This window comes from Kogia breviceps, chromosome 15, assembly GCF_026419965.1.
Source record: "Kogia breviceps isolate mKogBre1 chromosome 15, mKogBre1 haplotype 1, whole genome shotgun sequence".
In the NCBI taxonomy this organism is placed as follows: domain Eukaryota; kingdom Metazoa; phylum Chordata; class Mammalia; order Artiodactyla; family Physeteridae; genus Kogia; species Kogia breviceps.
In genome coordinates, this window is record NC_081324.1 from 89,831,917 (window position 1) to 89,851,447 (window position 19,531).

Sequence of the window (19,531 nt, forward strand, 5' to 3'; positions counted from 1 at the left end):
AGTAAAGTGTTCAGGAATGATTTAGACAAATGACAGAAGATTCCAGAAGTTATCAGCTTACCTGCCCTTTCCCTAAATACAAATGAAGACTCATCCCGGTGTCCCTCCTCCCGGCATTGTCTGTTGTTACGTTAGAGAAGTCAGTTTTGGTCGGTTGCATAAGAAGATCCTTTGTAAATCTGGTGTCTGATGGAAGGACCTGATTACCTCCAAGAAATGGCAGAAACTGAGAATTAAATAGACTCCATGACAGCTTGGATCAGTGGCTTTCAACCATGGTGCATGTCAGAACCACCTGGAGTGCTCCCTCCCCAGAAAATTAAATGAGAATCTCTTGGTGGGGAAGGGTGGCGTGGGACCCAGGTATTAATAATTTAATTAATTAATTAATTAATTATTAAATTAATATAGGCGGAAAGTCCAGTGTGCAGTCAGGGCTATAAACCGCCAGTTTAGATAAAGTTTTAAGTAAATTTCTAGACGTGGGCGTTGAGGGAAATTAGGGTGACATAAGACTATTTGCTTTAAATCATAAAACAGGAGAGTCACTGGAATGAACCTTAGATGTCCATGTACACTGGAGGCTGTATATAGTTTTTTTTTTCTTTTTATATAAGATCCTGTTGGAAGTTTGTGACCAAAAATTTCCTGCCTCTTTCCATGACCTGATCTGTTACCAGGTGTCGTTTGATTAATGGTGTCTTATTATATTGACTGGTAATTGACTTCTTTGTGACTCCACACATTTCTCCTAATGCTGCCCTCTGGAACAACTCAGAATAAATATCCCTGTGGACTTCTCTGGTGGTGCAGTGGTTAGGAATCTGCCTGCCAATGCAGGGAACACGGGTTCAATCCCTGGTCTGGGAATATCCCACATGCCGCAGAGCAACTCAGCCCATGCACCACAACTACTGAGCCTGTGCTCTAGAGCCCACGAGCCACAACTACTGAGCCTGTGCTCTAGAGGCAACGAGCCACACTACTGAGCCCATGTGCCACAACTATCGAAGCCCACATGCCTAGAGCCCGTGCTCCGCAACAAGAGAAGCCACCGCAATGAGAGGCCCGTGCACCGCAACAAAGAGTAGCCCCTGCTCGCCGCAAGTAGAGAAAGCCCATGCACAGCAACGAAGACCCAACGTAGCCAAAAAAATAAAACATAAAATGTTTAAAAATATATATATTATCCCTGTTCCACAGGACCTGTAAATGTGTAACGACCATTCTCTTGCTTCACCCAAGTAATTTCTTATGCAGGCTGGACGTCCATGGTTATTTCAGCCTTTACTCACCTGAGCTCAGTGAGGGAGGGGCCTGCTCTGAACAGCCGCTGCTCTGGGCTCAGCCCCTGGAATAGTACTTGGCATGTGGTTCGTGAGCCCTTGGTTAACATCTGGATCAAGAAGGTGTGAACAAGGAACACACGTGTTCATCCCACCTTTCCATCCTGCTGGCTGGATTCTGACTCCTGGAAATGAGCCTGTGCCCCTCTGATGATACCCCACAGAGAACACATGTCCACTTCTGTGTCTTATCTCCCACAGCTGGTGTGTTCAGCGAAAATTACTCAAGTTTCTGGGGAAGGGTTAAAAGCAGTAAGGACAGACCTGTGCCTGGCATCAGAGACCTCTCTCCAAGCAGACATGACCTTGGGCAGGTAGCTGTGCTCTCTGGCTGTATTTTTGTTCAGTTCATGTTGCTTCCTGTCCTAGGGACTGTGGGAGCACAGAGGTGAAAGAACACTAAACCTTCCTGGAGAAATTAGGGAATGACCCAGGAAAGGGTGATGTTTGATCTTGTAGGATGGGTAGTATTTTACCAAGTGGCACGAAAGGGCAGAGCCTTCCTGGCCTAGGACTAGGGCGTGTGAAGAGGTTGCGCAGTTCAGGTGGTGCAGCGTGGACGGGGTGTGGTGGGTGGGTGGTAGTTTGATGGGACATTTAGGGCTAGTGAGGGAGAAAAGGGCCCTCCACAAAGAACCCTAAATCCATGCTGAGGACTTGGTCCACTTTCCTGTGAGTACTGGGGGATCAGCAGAGAATTCTAATCAAGAAGCGCAACTTATGTGTTTTACAGAGATGATGCTGATGTGGACACTCATCGGAGTGAGAAAGACCGGAGGCGGAGAAGCCAAGCCTGAGCCAGGGCCGTGGGATCTGGAGGGGTGGGCTAGAGAAACGTCTAGGAGGGGATTTACAGGTTGTAGTAACTGATTGGATGTTAAGAGGACAGAGTCTAGAAAGATACTTGCATTACTTGTCCCTAGATGTCGTGTATGTTTTTAATTAACAAGCAGATAAACCTTAGTGTGTGTCAGGCACTGTTTTCTGTGTTTTACAAATATGGACTCATTTAATTCTCATAATAACCCTCTGGTAGGTGCTATTTAGTCCCCACTGTACAGATGAAGAGACAAAGATACTGAAAGGTTAAGAAGCCACCTGTGAGTAGTGGAGCGGGATCTGAACCCAGGCAGTCTGGCTGCAGAAGCCATGCCGTTAACCACAGTTGGGAATATGCACTTGAGGTTGGGGAAGATGTAGGGGCAGAGGACAGAGTGATCTGTTCATTCTAGCCCAATACTGAGCCTCTCGTGAGCCAACAATGGGATGGACCATGGGGTAAAATGAGTAGGTGTGCTCCGTGCCCTGGAAGTACCCAGGGGGCCATTGAAACGGCAGAGACTGGGAAAGACGGAGAAGCAACAAAGGGTGACCTACGTTTAAGCTCATCATAATTTTAAATTTTTATTAGTATTTTTAATTTTAAAAAATGGATGTATAATTGATTTACAATGTTGTGTTAATTACTGCTGTACAGGGAATTCCCTGCTGGTCCAGTGGTTAGGACTCTGTGCTTTCATTGCTGAGGAAGTGGGTTCAATCCCTGGTCGGGGAACTAAGATCCCGCAAGCCATGCAACGTGGCTAAAAGAAAAAAAAAAGTTACTGCTGTACAGCAAAGTGATTCAATTTGTGTGTGTGTGTGTGTGTGTGTGTGTGTGTACATTCTCTTTTTTCATATTCTTTTCCATTATGGTTTATCATAGGCTATTCAGTATAATTCCCTGTCCTATACAGTAGGACCTTGTTGTCTGTCCATTCTATATATAATAGTTTGCATCTGCTAACCCCAAACTCCCAATCCTTCCCTCCCCCTCGGCCACTACAAGTCTGTTTTCTATGTCTGTGGGTCTTTTTCTGTTTCATAGCTAAATTCATTTGTGTCATATTTTAGATTCCACATGTAAGTGATATCATATGGTATTTGTCTTTCTTTTTCTGACTTACTTCACTTAGTATGATAATCTCTAGTTGCATCTAATCATAATTTTTTAAGTCATTAGAGAAGACTAAGAAGTACCAAGATATATAGAGGAAAACTAGGTGAGGGGCTAGCAAAGTCAATAAAGAGGTCCAAGAACAGCTGAGAGGCCAGCAGTGCCTCTATAACAGGTGTCATTGGTGAAGACCAGTTTAGCACTGGTGAGGGGTCAGAAACCGTAGTGCTTTTATTCATGTACATTAAGTATGGGTAGAATTGAAATGGAAATCCTTAAGATCTCCAGAAGACAAAGTGGGCAAACAATGTAAAAGAAAGCAAATACAAAAAAGCCATAAACATATGGAAAATATTCAAACGCAGTATTCAAAAGGTGGAAATTAAAGATACAATCTAAATTTAAAATAAGTTAAAAGTGAAGTGTTTACAGACTTCTACTTCTGTCCAAGATGGAGTAACAGGGAGGGGACTTACCTGTCCTCTTGCCCAAACAAACAGCAACAACAACAAAAAGACAAAATACATGAAACAATCGTTTAAAGACATTCGATATCAGACCACAAAGGACAGTTATCCCTGAGAGATGGAAAACCAAGCAGGTTAGCCCTCTGACCGCCCCGGTTTATTGCCTTGAGAGGGTTTCCAGGTTACAGCAGAGGAAGGGGAAGCTGAGAGGGGCTGAGCAGACCCTGAGTCCAGAATGCAGAGCTGAGGCTGGGGAGGGCAGGGCAGCGGCCTTCACAGAGTGCGGAGGGTGCCCTTGAGTGATCACACAAAGCACACGTGGGGGAGGGAGCTGCAGGGAACAGCATGTGGCGTTCACATGGGGGTTATGGCCATTACTGCTGGCCAGGCTGGAAAGCTCTTCTGATTCCTGGAGCATTGGGAGTGGAGCTATATGAAGCCCTGAAAGGAAAAATACCTGTCTGCTTAGGATTCTATATTTGGCAAAAGTATATATTTCAACAGCAAAGGCAAAGCAACCTCCAGAATGGGAGAAAATATTTGGAAGTTATATTATCTGATAAGGGTTTACTATCCAGAATAGATAAAGAACTACAATTCAACAACTAAAAGGCAAATGACCCAATTTAAAAGTAGGTAAAGGACTTGAACATACATTTCTCCAAAGAAGATATGCAAATGGCCAGTAAGCACATGAAAATAATGCAAATCAAAAGCACAGTGAAATACCACTTCACCCCTAAGATGGCTATAGAATTTAAAAGACGGCACAAGTGTTGACAAGCATGTGGGGAAGTTGGAACCCTTGTACGTTACTTGTGTGAAAGCAAACTGATGCAGCCACTATGGACAACAGTTTGGTGGGTCCTCAAAAAGCGAAACATAAAATTACTGGATGAGCCAGCAATTCCACTGCTAGGCATACCCGTCAGCAGATGAGTGGATAAACAAAATGTGGTGGGTCCATACAACGGAGCATTATTCAGCCATTAGAGTGAACTACTGATATAGGCTACAACATGCATGAACCTTGAAAACATGATGCTGAGTGAAATAAGCCTGACACGAAAGGGCAAATATCGTACGGTTCCCTTTTAACCTATAAGGGAAAAGAATCTGAAAAAGGATATATATATATGTATATATGTAAAACGGAGTCACTTTGCTGTACACCTGGAACTACCACAACATTGTAAATCAGCTATACTTCAGTAATAGAAAGGAGTTTTAAAAAATAAGAGGATTTGATGTAGTATTAGAACCATTCAGTTCCAAATGAAATTTAGCATGGAACTCTAGAGATTGCAGGGTGCGGGAGAGGCTGTCTTCAGAGCTCTTCCTACTCTGGGGATTTCGGGCACTATAGGTGTATTTCTGGAACAGTCAGATGTCGTCTGGACGTGTGGATGTATAGGTACAGCAGTTGGTCTGGGGGGATCTAGGCTCACGATTAATGAGCCCCAGGTCACGGCACCTCTCCTCAAGTTTCTGCCTTTTCCACAGCTTCACCTGCTTGGGATCTCCTGTTACTCAGGAAGCGTCAGGAACGAGGAGGGCATGGAGGCCGAGTTGCTAACTGCCCGGTCCCACGTAAGTTGGGCTGCCTTCATTCTTTTTTGTTTTCCGACTGAGAATCCCTTTTTAGTTAAGGGTTCTTAAGGGGTCCATATCTCAGACACTTCCTCCAATAGACTAGCACTGTTTGTTTGCTTTATTTATAGCTGTAGTTTTATTTCCTTTCGTATCAAAGAAACACAACTTGAACAGAAATGTGTGAAATATTGAGGACTCTGATGAGATGCTCTTTCGTCCACAATGAGGAACAACTGAGCACACAGCAAGCTTTCTCCCTTCAAGATGATGACAGAACTGGGATGTTGGTGCCTTTCTGAGGGATTCTCTGGTCCCTGGTGGTCTTGGGTGTGGGGCTGGTATGTTAATTCCTCCCTGGGGACTGCCTGTGGAGGAGCTTGGGCACAAGTTAGGTAATTATCCAGGAGTAACTGCAACCAAGACAGGAAGAGCCCCGGGGGAGGGTGGGTCCTCTGGGGACCCTCCTTCAGCCTCACTCAGCTTCGCCCCTAGATGACCCCTCATACTTTACTTCTACGTGTATTCAAAACCCCACCAGAAAGCATAGTCTTTGCTTTTGGCTGTCCTACATATTTTGAAGGATTTAAGAGAAGAAAAGTAGTCTATTGTATTTACCCAGATATTTACTCTTTTTCTTTCTCATTCATCATTCCTGCGATTTAAAGTTTCTCTCTTGTATCATTTCCCTTCTGCCTGAAAAATTACCTTTAGCAGGTCTGCGGGTGACAAATCCTGTTTGTTTAACTTTCTTCGAGAATGTATTTTTCATCATTCCTGAAAGATATTTTCACCTAATAATTGAAACTCTGGCATGACAGTTCTTTTCTTTCAGCATTAAAAAATCCCCGATAGGGCTTCCCTGGTGGCGCAGTGGTTGGGAATCTGCCTGCCGATGCGGGAGACGCGGGTTCTTGCCCTGGTCCGGGAGGATCCCACATGCCGCGGAGCGGCTGAGCCCGTGAGCCATGGCCGCTAGGCCTGTGCGTCCGGACCCTGTGCCCCGCAGCGGGAGTGGCCACAACAGTGAGAGGCCCGCATACCGGGAAAAAAAAAAAAAAAAAATCCCCGATATTCCACTGTCGTTTTACCTTCACAGTCTTTGATGAGAAACACTCAGTTATTCAAATGGGTTTTTTTCTGTGTGTCATCTATAGATCCTTTTTTTTTTTTTTTTTTGCGGTATGCGGGCCTCTCACTGTTGTGGCCTCTCCCGTTGCAGAGCACAGGCTCCGGACCCACAGGCCCGGCAGCCATGGCTCACGGGCCCAGCCGCTCCACGGCATGTGGGATCTTCCTGGACTGGGGCACGAACCCGTGTCCCCTGCATCGGCAGGCGGACTCTCAACCACTGCGCCACCAGGGAAGCCCTATAGATCCTTCTGATGTGTCTAATAAAGGCTTTGCTTCTGTATCTATTGTTTTGTTACTATTAAAATATAATCTCTTCTCCATTTTTTAAATGCCTACCAATATTTAGGAAAAATGTTTTGGAAATTTACTTTAGGTCATAAAGCATGGCTAGGTTGGTCTCTTTAAGTGTAAAGTTGCACTTGAACTCAAGACCGTTTTTCCCTTCTCTTGCCTTGTATTAGGTTCTAATTATTTCACATAATTGTAGACTAACTGATTCTCCTTGCTTTAGCTGTTTACAACATACTTGATTTAAATGAAAGTGTTTCTGACAGTTTCTAAACTGAAAGCATAACATAGAACTGGTTTCTAGACAGTACGTACTTCCTTTTAGGACTTGTCCAGTATTCAATGTAAATACTACTCACTCTTAGAATGAATTCTGTTCTATCCTGTTTCCCTACCCAAGTGCTGTCTGCCTAATCTCTCTTTCAATATTCGGGAAAGGGAGGGCAGAGATATACATCAGGCTTAAATCTGTTTTGTGTTGTAGACACTGGTGACCTTCAAGGACATACTTGTGAACTTCACGAGGGAGGAGTGGAAGCTGCTGGACCCTGCTCAGCAGCTCATGTACAAAGATGTGATGCTGGAGAACTACAGAAACCTGATGTCCTTGGGTGAGATGGACCTCTGTTTGGGGGCTTTGGGTTCCTCATTGATCAAAAGGTATGGAGAGCCTGAAGCATACATTGGAGTGTGAGCTTGGGGCCAGGGACCTAATTTCTTTGGGGCATGGAACAGGGTTTTCGTACTCCTTCTGTTTTTATGAAAAAAAATTGTTTTGGTTTGTTGAATTTTAAGAAATGTGTATTTTGCTGCCTCTGTAGCCCTACCTTGTCTACTCTTCAGAGCCCCCCAGGACTATTGAAGGGGCCGGGGGTTGGGCGTGAACTGGGATGCTTCTTTGTGTCCAGCCCAGAACTCCCAACCCTCGCCCAGTTCTTTATCTTTCACTGGGAACAGGGCATCAGCTTCCCAAGCCAGAGGTGATCCTGCAGTTGGAGAAGGGGGAGGAGCCGTGGCTGGTGGAGAGAGGAATTCACCAAGAGACCCATTCAGGTGAGGACCAGACCGCCCGTTCGGGGCAGGGGTCCCTGGCGAGAGTGGTCACTAGTTCTCCGCATTTCGAAGGTGAGGACTGGGTTTATTTAGCTTCGGTTTCCCCATTGCTAGTCTGGTTTCTTCAGTCTTGTCATACTTCCATTTGCATTCATTAAAATTATCTTTCTGTTTCAGTGCTTGGTTCCAGCCCTGTTCATATTGCTTTCCTGATTATGACTGCTAACTCAAGCACCTGCGTTCTCTTATCTCTCATAGAATTAGTCTATTATCTTTGCCTGTCCTTTCCCTGTCCTGTGTCCCTTCCCACAGCCTTTGATCTGCTGCTCTGTGTAAGCTCTACCATGGGACCCCAGTTAGCAAATTGCAGCAGAGGCCTCCCCAATCCCTGTTGACTGAACCCTCCTTCCTTTCCAGAGTTGCTGCTCTCAAAAACACCTGTTTTCTCATTATAATCTAGCTCTTTAGTTAATTTGTTTTCATTTTAATCTTAATATCTGTAAACTGCAGACCACTGTGTGGATTCCTAGCATCAGTCCTTTCCCCAGCTTCTCTGTGTAGAGAAGATCAGCCTTCTGGGTTAAGAAGTGAAGGCAGTGCTTCATCTGCCTCCTGCTCTGTTCTCTCTGAGGGATGCTGTCTCTGACCCCTGTCTCTAAGCTCAGTGCTCTGACGTCTCTCTCCTTAGCCCAGCCATCTGGGGGGTTGCTGTCTGGATCTTGCTGCCGATGGCCAACTCCATGTGCTAGTGACCCACGTGGGCTCCTGGGGACACATGGCCTCCCAGGCCCAGTGCAGTCTAGGCACCTCGTAATTCTCTGGCACTCACGTCCACTCGTGTCAGGCATTTCCCTGCGCCTCAGGCTGAGTGTGATGTGAACGAAGTCGCCAGGGTCTCAGTCGTCCTCTATGTTTCGCCTCCAGTCCTTTTTTGTGAAACCTTTTGGCTTATTAAGTACAGGTTCCTTCTTTATCTGAGCTTCCACTTTGTTTCTACTTTTAAATGTCATAAATTTTGCTTTTGACTTTTTTTACACTGGGCCTTGTAGGTGACTGTAGCCAGTACCTGTCTCAGGGCAGGTCCCTCAGACACTGGGAAATACTTGATCAGTCAGCTGCTTTGGGGCCATGGCAGGAAAGACTGTTCTCTGTTTCCTTTCATTTCCCTATTTCTTCCTGTCCTTATTTTTTCCACTCATGTGTTCAGTTTAGCAGGCTTTCCTGGATGTCTGTTGACAAGTATCCAAAAATAACTGACTATAACCAGCAGTTTACATTTTTAATGGGAAATTTGTTGTCAAAAGAAATACTGAAATTCCATGTATGTACTTAATCGACTGGAATTTAAGGGAATCTACAAGCTATGGGAACTTCATTATCAAAATGAAAAGTATAACGGGTGATGGCTTTAAAAACTCAGATGGTGAATTGATTAATGGATGCTGCATATTTTGAAGATAACGCACCTGAGTTATCTTCCACGTTACAGAACACATGGAAGATTTTTAGGACTTTAACGCATCTGTGTTTTCTGTCGCTTTCTCCAGACTTGTCTTTCCATACCCAGCCCTACCCCTCATCACACATGTTCATTCTAGAATTTTCCAGTGGGCATTAGTAGCTTGAAAAACTTCTCCATGGGATTCTGATGCACTGGGTGGAGGAGAGGGAAAAGATGGTATATGTCTTGTCAAAATTCATCAAGGTAGAGGTGTGTGTATATGTAATGGAGTATTATTTATCCTTAAAAAGGAAGGAAATACTGCAGCTTGCTGCAACGTAGATTAACTTTGAGGACATTATGCTGGGTGAAATAAGCCAGTCTCAGAAGGACAAATAGTGTATGATTCCACGTATGTAAGGTACTTGAAGTAGCCAAAATTATAAAGACACAAAATATAATGGTGATTGCTGGGAGCTGGGTTGAGGGGAGATTGGGTCCTTATTGTTTAATAGATATGGAGTTTCAGTTTTACAAGATAAAAATGGATGGTGGTGATGGCTGTACAACAATGTGAATATACTTAATACTTGAATTGTGCACTTAAAAATGGTTAAGATGGTGCATTTTATGTTATATGTATTGTTTTAATCACAATTTTTTAAAAAAGAAATCAGGGTGGGGGAGAAACTAGCAACTAACAGAGCTGGGAATGAAAATGAGGACTGGGAAAGGGGTTTGGGTTGTACAAAGGAGGCAGTTAGGAGCCTGGCACAGGGATTGTTTACCAGGCATTGTTTCCTGTGGCAGCCAAAACAAAGTTCCACAAACTGGGTGGCTTAAATCAACACATTTATTGTCTCACAGTTCTAGAGGTCAGAAGTCTCTAGAATTGTGTGGGCAGGCCGTGTGCCCTCTGGGGCTCCAAGGGAGGGTCCTTCCTGCCTCTTCCAGCTCTGGTACCCCAGGTGCCCCTTGGCTTGTAGACACATCACCTCACCCAGCCTCCATCTTCACATGGCCGCCTCCCCTGTGTGTCTGCCTCTGTATCTTCTCTCCTCTTCTTGTAAGGATACCAGTCAGACTGGATTAGGGCCCTCCTACACCAGTACTACTGCATCTTAACTAATTACATCTGCAATGATCCTATTTCCGAATAAGGTCATAACCTGTGATATTGGGGGTTAAGACTTCAGCATATCTTCTTTGGGGAACACAGTTCACCCCATACACCAAGTAAGAGTAGAGTATTGCCCCACTTATGTAGGAAGAGGTGGTATTGGGTAAGTAGTGGATTTTTTTCTAGATTTCAGAACCAAACATTTTAGCTGAAAGGCATTGAGAAACAAACGCAGGCTCTGAACCAGAGAAAATAATTTGCAGTAATACGCACGCGTATAAACAGAAGGGCGAGAAGTCCAGGAGAATGTGAGTTAGGGTTCAGGTTCTGAGTTAGTGTCCTGCGTTAGTCCTGTCAGTTTTAATTAAGTCTTGGTGTCTCAGAACAAAGGAATCAAAGTAGAAGACGGGGATGATGGTAACAGTAAGCATTACAAACCATACTGCTTTGGTGATGAGCTCCCACCTTATACGATACTTAGGATAACCTTATAGGTCCTTAGATGACAGAGAAGCAATATGATTTTTGAAAAGTTTAGCAACTTGTCTAAATTCACCACTAGTAGTAGCAAAGTGTAGGTTAGAACCTGTATCTGGGTCCCTTCTGTGCAGTCGCCCTGCCAGCCGACCCCATGGCCTTTCTGAGAGGTTTGCCCTGTCAGTCACATGTAATCATTCCGTACTGCTTTGGTGACGTAGATAGAAGCCATTTCCTGCCACATGGCTGCTTTCATGGTTTCGGAATGTGAAGGATTAATGTCGGGGAAGGTCCTGGCAGCAAGGAGACACATCAGGTTCTTGTATCGTTAATAGTCAGGTTAGATCGTGGCAGTGCAGCGCTTTCTGGGTTTCCTTAATTGCCACCCCAGCACTGAATATCCTGATCCCATGTGTCGTAGCCAGTCCTGTGGCTTCTCTTACCCTCTTTCCTCCTTTTATGTACATATTATAGCCGGGCCCATTTCCTGTTAATGGGCCTTCCTTCCCTTTCTCACTCTCTGTCAAGGTTACAAAACCATATTTAAAAGCAACTCTGCATGACTTACATACTTTTTTCTACATACATCCTACCATTCTGACCTTAATACTTTTTTTAGTTATGCAAAGCTTTTCCATTTCTTTCAGATTTGGAGACCGCAGTTGAAGTTAAATCATCAACTTCCAGTAAGAGCATTTCTAAAGATAAGCACTCCTGTGATGTTAAAATGAAAACTATGGCAAAGACTGATCTCTGGTATTTGTCATTGGAAGAAGTCTGGACACGTGAAGGTCAGTTGGACAGGCCCCAGGACAGCCAGGAGAGACATCTGAGGCAAGTGGCATTCACCCAAAAGAAAGCACTTCATCAGGAGAGAGTCTGTGAAAATGGGAAATACGGGGGAAACTGTCTTCTTCCTGCTCAGCTAGTCCTGCGAGAGTATTTCCATAAACATGACTCACATCCTAAAAGTTTAAAACATAATTTGGTTTTCAGTGGTCATCAGGAAAGTTATGCAAGCAACAGTAATGACTCTGGTCAAACCTTCTGTCAAAACATTCACCTTCTTCAATTTGCAAGAACTCAAGCAGGAGATAAATCGTACAGATGTCCTAATAACAACTCTCTTACTCATGGTACATCCCTTGGTGTATCAAAGGGTACGCATAGAGAGAAACCCTATGAATGTAAGGAATGTGGAAAATTCTTCAGCTGGCGCTCTAATCTTACCAGGCACCGGCTTATTCATACTGGAGAAAAACCCTATGAATGTAAAGAATGTGGAAAATCTTTCAGCCGGAGTTCACACCTCATTGGACATCAGAAGACTCATACTGGTGAGGAACCCTATGAATGTAAAGAATGTGGGAAGTCCTTCAGCTGGTTCTCTCACCTTGTTACCCATCAGAGGACTCACACAGGAGACAAACTGTACACATGTAATCAATGTGGAAAGTCTTTTGTTCACAGCTCCAGGCTTATTCGGCACCAGAGAACTCATACTGGAGAGAAACCTTATGAGTGTGCCGAATGTGGGAAGTCTTTCAGACAGAGCACACATCTCATTCTGCACCAGAGAACCCATGTTAGGGTGCGGCCCTACGAATGCAGTGACTGCGGGAAGTCTTACAGCCAGAGGTCTCACCTTGTCGTCCATCATAGAACTCACACTGGGCTGAAACCCTTTGAGTGCAAAGATTGTGGAAAATGCTTTAGTCGAAGCTCTCACCTTTTCTCGCATCAGAGAACCCATACTGGGGAGAAACCATATGCATGCCATGACTGTGGAAAATCCTTCAGCCAGAGTTCTGCCCTCATTGTGCACCAGAGAATTCATACTGGAGAGAAACCATATGAATGCTGTCAGTGTGGGAAAGCCTTCATTCGGAAGAATGACCTTATTAAGCACCAGAGGGTTCATGTTGGAGAAGAGACCTATAAATGTAATCAGTGTGGGATCATCTTCAGCCAGAACTCTCCACGTATAGTATATCAAATAGCTCACACCGGAGAGCAGTTCCTAACATGTAATCAGTGTGGGACAGCACTTATTAATAACCCTAACCTTATTAGATACCAGACAAGTCATATTAGAGAAAATGCATATTAATGTAATAAATATGGAATTCTTCACAAAGAGCAATAACTTTATTTAGCGTTGGAGAACTCCTTCTGGAGAGAAGCTGCTTTCAGTCTTGTTACTACCCTTTCGTGCACTAGAGAATTGGTCCTGGAGGGGGAACAACACACAAATTTCACTTTACTATATAAGATTGTCTTCTTTTCCCAAATTCCTGCAAAAGTAGTTGGCCTGGGCACATTCTTCACCCAGCATTAAATGATAAAATCTGAGAAGGAACCATTAAGTAAGTGAGTTATTGATAGATGATCCAGCTTTGTTTCCTTCAAAAAAATAAATGAGAGTGCTATCTCAAAAAGGCAAATAAATGAGAGTTGCTGCTGAGGGGAATAAAAAATGGGTGTAGTTATTGTAACAAACAATGGAAAATGATATTCCAGTGAATTAAGATGCCATTTTTTACTTGATTGTCCCTCTCTCCTGGGACACTTTGTAGTGTTTAGCCTGTTTTATGTGTCTGATATAAAGCACATTTTGGCTAGCAGCAGGGAAAATCTTAATCATGTGAGGCAGAGAAGGAAGAACACATTTACTACTATTAGTACCCAGTTTAAGTATATTTGCATGTGGGTAACAATTGAAAACATATCTATGGATAAATGAACAGAATTGACTTGTTAGATAAGGGAATTATGAGTGAGTTTTATAGTCTATTATGTGTCACTGTAATAATTTGAAGATGCTTTTAAATATTAAAAAAGGATATCCAGTTTCTCCTATTCTACCATCAAGGAAGCTTGAGAACCTCCTGCTAGCAAACTTTCCCATTAATTCTAAGTTGTTTGAGGTCATAGAGTTGTGCTCCTTGGGACAGGCTGCTAAAGACTCTTGGGAGGTTAAACACAATGATCCTCTGGATGTTGGGACCTAAAGGAGCATTGGGTACTTGAACACGCCAGGGAGAGGCTCCATTTGAGTAGGAGCAGGTACCCGGGCAATACTTGGAGCAAGTATACTCCTAAAATAGACACAGCACTGCTTGTATCTTTATGAAGAAAACAGTGGTTGAGATTATACGTCTGAGCTGGGCTCCCCAAGTTGAACTCCCACCTCTGTCCTTCCCTTGCTGGGTGAACTTGGGCATGCTGCCTAGCTGCTCTGTGCCTAACTTACAGATGTCCTCCTCTGCAAATTAGGGATAACATTACTTACCTCATGGGATCGTGGTGAGGAGCAAACAAGTAAACATATAAAGAGCTTAGAACATGCCTCATGTGTATGAAGTGCTTTATTACATTAGGTGTGATTGTTAACATTACATTATTGCCCCACCCTAGTGTCTGTCATTCATTTTAAACTGCTTGATTGCCAGTAAGAACTGATGGAGTTCTCACTTCCCTTCCAGTCACACATGTCTTCCCTTTTACCTGCATCAGAACTTATCAACCAAGGAAATCACTGACCCATAGTGGGTATATGGATGCATTTCTGAGGGTCAGTAAACAGCTTTTAATATTGCATGCAAAAGCATTATCTTTGTACAAAGGTTTTCCCTTTAAGACAGAGGCACCTAATCTTCAGATTCTCTGTTAAATCCATGACCCAAAAAAGATTTAGAAAGAGAATCTGTTTAATTCTGTAAATGGATCTTGTGTGTGTAGGGACTGACCATTATTTGCCACTTTCCAGTAAACAATGTGTATATGTTAGATGCTCACTGATTGTTGAATGATATAAAGATTGTTGAGAATAACAGGACAACGACCTTGCTATCTCTCCCAGGACTAATCTAGAAATGCTTGTTAGACTCGAGAGACCTGAGAACTGCAGGAGCAAGAGGCCACAGATCACTCTTCTGGCACAGTTGGGATGAAGGCCTCACGTTTTGAGAACCTCCTGGTGCCTCAGTTGTGGCTGAATAACTCCTCAGTGATTACACACCATTCACGTATGTAACGTACTCCTACCAGAAGTGGTTTTCATTACAAGCAGTGGTTCTCTGTGGGCATAAAAGACGAACCCTGTAGCTGGGCCTCTTAGAATTTCTGATAACCTATGGCTCAGTTTTCCTGAACTGTGTAGTGGAGATACTGCTGGTACCTATGTCCGAGGATAGTTGTATGGATTAAGTGAGATACTGTGTTAAGTACTTGAAACAGTGCCTGGCACATAGGAAGTATTGTATGTCTTAGCTATTAATAATATTACTACTATTAACACCCTAAGGAATGTATGTCTGTGGATGATCACTGAAACAGTACTTATAATACTGCAAAATTTGCAATATTAAAAATGTATAATAGAAAAATTTTTATTTATAGACATTAAGGTTACACAAACAAAGCTTGGTAACATGAAAAATGTCCTTGTGATGTACAAAAAAAGCATGATAAATAATTGTCAATACCAAGTAAGCTCAGATATGTAAAAATAAATGAATTTCAAAAAATGGAAATGAATCTTGCTCAAAACTCTAAGGAGATTTGTCAAAAGATTAATAGCAATTAACTTACATATTGGGAGAATTGGTGTTTGCTTTTTTTTTTTTTTTTTTTTGTACTTTTCAAAGTCTCTTCAGAGAATATATATTACTTTTAGGATCAGGAAAACAATCTTTTCAGTGATGGAATATTTTCTCTTCAAAAGCTCTTGTCTACAAATAAGCTACTGGAACTTTAATAAGGGAATTTGGCAAGGTTGCAGGATACAAGGTCAATATACAAAAATTGATATGTACAAGCAGTGAACAATTTGTAAATGAAATCAGAAATACAATCTCACAATGATATAAAAATATGAAATACTTAGATATGTTTAATGAATTGAGCAAGATCTGTACAGTGAAAATATAAAACACTGCTGAAAGAAATTCAAGAACACAATAGAGAACATGTAATAAATATTATAAGTGAAGAAATACACCATGGTCAAGGATGGACAAACTCAATATAGTAGGAGAGCAATTCTCCACAAACTAATCTCTAAGTTCAGGGGCATTTGTGTGGAAACTGACAAGCTAATCAGGAAGTTATATGGAAATGCAAATGACCTAGGATAACTGAAGAAATTTTTTTAAAAGTATAAGGTTGTAGGGTCTACAATACCTAATTTCAAAGTTTACTATAGAACTGTACTAATAAAATGCTGGCATGGGGTGGATATAGATCAATAAAATAGGATAGAGAGTTCAGAAATTGACCTACACATATACTGTCAATTAAATTTTGACATGAGAGCCAAAATAACTCAATGTGGAAAAGACATTCTTTTAAATGAAGGGTGGTGTGACAATTGGATATTTGTATGGAAAAAACCCTCCCCTTATCTCACATCACATCCAGAAATAACTCAAAATGCACTGCAATAAATGCAAAAGCTAGAATTTTTCAATATCTGGAAGAAAACAGGAGAAAATGTTTATGACCCTGGACTAAGCAAAGATAGAACAAAATGCATGAATCATAAAAGAAAAATGATAAATTGGACTTAATAAAAATTTTAAAACTTCTGCTCTTTTGAATAGAACATGAAAAGGCAATCCATAGACTGGTATATTAACAATATGTATATCTGACAAGGGCTTGTATCCAGAATACAAAGGATGCTCATAACTAACTCATAAATTATACAGTAAGAGGGTGAACAAAAAAATGTGCAAAATGATTTGCCAGATGCTTCACAAAAGAATGTATATAGATGGCCAGTAAACCCTTGTAAAAATGCTCGACAGCATCAGTCATTAGGGAAATGCAAGTCAAAACCAGGAGGAGATAGGACTTCACATCTAGTAGCATGACTAAGATAAAAAAGATAAGGCTTGTTATTGAGGATTGGAAAGATTAGAACCCTCACACGTTGCTGGTGGGATTATAGAATAGTACAGCCACTTTGGAGAACAGTTTGGCATGTCTTCAAAAGGCTAAACATACAGTTACCACGTGACCCATCAATTCCATTCCTAGGTAAATAACCAAGAGAAGTGAAAATATGTCCGTGCAAAAATGTGTGCCCAAGTGTTAAGCATTGTGATCGCCTGAAACCGGAACAAACACAAATACAGTAAACTCAACAGATGTCATATAATAATAATAATAATAATTCACAGCATGTGAGTAGATAAACACATTGTAGTCTAGCCCTGCAAGGCTAAAGGGTTAAATCTTAAAAGCATTCTGAGAATTCAGACACAGAGGAGTACATACTATATGACTCCCATGTATAAAATTCTAGAAAGCGTAATAGATAAAGGAGAGAGGTCGGGGGTCACCTGTGGCCCAGGTGGGAGAGCAATGGACTGCAAACAGGACCGTAAGGGGACCACTGGGAGTGACCTGTGTCTTGGTTGTGGTAGTGTTTCCATGACTGTCTTCATTTGTTAAACTCATTGAACTGGACACTTTAGCTGGATCCAGGTTGTTGTGTGTAACCTTTAACCTCAATAAAGTTGTTTTTTAAAAATCGGAAAACCAAGGATTTCTGGGAAACAAAATCTGCAGCTCCAAGCGAACGCTAATAACGAATGTGTGGTGGTTTTTATTTTTGTAACGCATCTTCATCACAGACAGCTTGATATGAGATAGCCAATCTGCGAGGCCCCTTAATGCATTAGGTTATTCCTGTCTATAGCCCTATGAGGAGCATAATATTATTCCCCTACAGTTAAGGGCACTAGAGTTTGGAAATTTTAAGTAATTTGCCCCAAATCATGTAGCTAGTAAAGGTAGAGCTTCATTTGAAAAACAGCCAGCAGGGACTTCCCTGGTGGCGCAGTGGTTAAGAATCCACCTGCCAATGCAGGGGACACGGGTTTGAGCCCTGGTTCGGGAAGATCCCACATGGCGTGGAGCAACTAAGCCCGTGCGCCACAGCTACTGAGCCTGTGCCCTAGAGCCCGCACGCCACAACTGCTGAGCCCGTGTGCCACAACTACTGAAGCCCACGTGCCTAGAGCCCGTGCTCAGCAACAAGAGAAGACACTGCAATGAGAAGCCCGCGCACTGCAACAAAGAGTACCCCCCGCTCACCACAACTAGCGAAAGCCCGCATGCAGCAACAAAGACCCAATGCAGCCAAAAACCCAAAAAAGAAAAAAACAACCAGCAACGGTGGCAGAAATAAGATAGTCTGACATAGCAGAGGTTTTTATAAAATCAGCTATTCTAATGTAAAACATAAATACGCACTACCATTGTTGTCCTCTCCTGAGACAAATTCAGTCAGACCCTGATCAAACAACAACCTCTAGAGGTCTCCCTCTTTATACCGTCATCGTGTCAGTGACGTGATATCTTAAAATGACACAGCTCCTAAGTGGAAACCAGGTCCTAATGGGAAGAAAGTAAACTGATTATGTTGAAGTGTCGTGTGGCGCATGAGTCACAGGCACCCTCTCATTTGGTTTTCACACCAGTTCTGTTAATGCGTCTCCTTCCTTCCATCTCGTGAGTTCGGAGTGATTTGTCCCGGTGGCCCAGTGAGAAGTGGAGGCGCCTAGAGCACGTGGGCTCCAGCGTCTGCTGGCTTCCTGCCTCTCCTACTGCCTGCACATCTGGCTAAGGGTCCTGGCTCTCTCCTAAGGGTAATGGGAAACCACGGGGGAATCTTGAGGAAGGCCCAGCATCTCAGTCAGCAACGCTATAGGCACATGGGGAATCAGAAAATATTTTCTTGATATTCACCCATGAATTAAGCACATATTGATTAAATCTGTTTTCTTGTTAATGGCAAGAAGTGAAAAAAATTGACTTAGTTACCTTTGTCCGTAAAGTTGCAAGGTGGCCATGTGTCTAGTGTCTCAGCAGCTGTACTGGTTGAAAAGAAAGCAATGGTGTGTATAAACAGCTAGTGGTTGAGGTCAGCAAGATGTTCCAATTATGAGATAAATTTAGGTGACAGATGGAAGGGAACAGAGATCCCACAGATGTGGGCCCTCAGAGGGCTGGAAAAGCCAACCGCTTTTAGCTCCATATGTTAGGAATTAAGTTTTAGATATTTTTAGTGACAAAGTTCCCTTGTCACACAGCCCCGTGGAAGGAGATTAGATTTAGAGGGTATTGCCTTACAAATGAGTCCTACCTAGACTGCCTGTTACGGGTTGAACTGTGTCCCCCCCCAAATTCATGTGCTGAAGTCGTAATCCCCAGTATCAGAACGTGACCTTACTTTGAGGAAGGGTCTTTTTACAGAGGTAGTCAAGTTAAAGTGAGGTCGTCAGGGTGGACCCTGATCCAGCATCACTAGTGTCCTTATTTAGAAAAGGGGGAAATTTGGGCACAGAGATACAGATCGAGGGAAGGTGATGTGAAGAGACACAGGTGGCAGAAGGGTCTACAGTCCTCAGAAGGAACCAATCCCACCAACACCTTGATTTTGGACCTCTAGGGTCCAGAACTGAGAGATAATAAATTTCTGTGGTTTAAGCCCACACTCTGGTGCTTTGTTACAGCCTAGGAATCCAAGATGCTGCTTTATTTAAACGTGCGACCACCCCACGGGCACTGCTAATCCCCTTTACCCTGTTCTTTTCATTTTTTCCACAGTGCTTGTAACCTTTCAATCTACCTACCTACCTACCTGTTTACTATCTGTCTTCCCCACCA

General features: G+C 42.9%; 1 protein-coding gene across 5 annotated transcripts in view; it reads left to right on the forward strand.

Annotated features, from left to right (window-relative positions):
- The window catches only part of ZNF10 (zinc finger protein 10), a 78,779-nt gene that overhangs the window by 7,085 nt on the left and 52,163 nt on the right, over positions 1–19,531 (forward strand). The window contains exons 2-7 of one of the 5 annotated variants that reach the window (XM_067014453.1): positions 1,548–1,660; positions 2,080–2,167; positions 5,253–5,339; positions 7,246–7,372; positions 7,719–7,814; positions 11,500–15,369. In XM_067014453.1, the coding sequence (XP_066870554.1) occupies positions 5,307–5,339; positions 7,246–7,372; positions 7,719–7,814; positions 11,500–12,962 (1,719 nt within the window). In that variant the 5' untranslated portion in view covers positions 1,548–1,660; positions 2,080–2,167; positions 5,253–5,306 and the 3' untranslated portion in view covers positions 12,963–15,369. Of the gene's footprint in view, positions 1–1,547; positions 1,661–2,079; positions 2,447–5,252; positions 5,340–7,245; positions 7,373–7,718; positions 7,815–11,499; positions 15,370–17,037; positions 17,041–19,531 lie in introns of those variants that run through there. The other 4 variants (XM_067014452.1, XM_059040751.2, XM_067014451.1 and 1 more) reach the window with 4 other exon arrangements.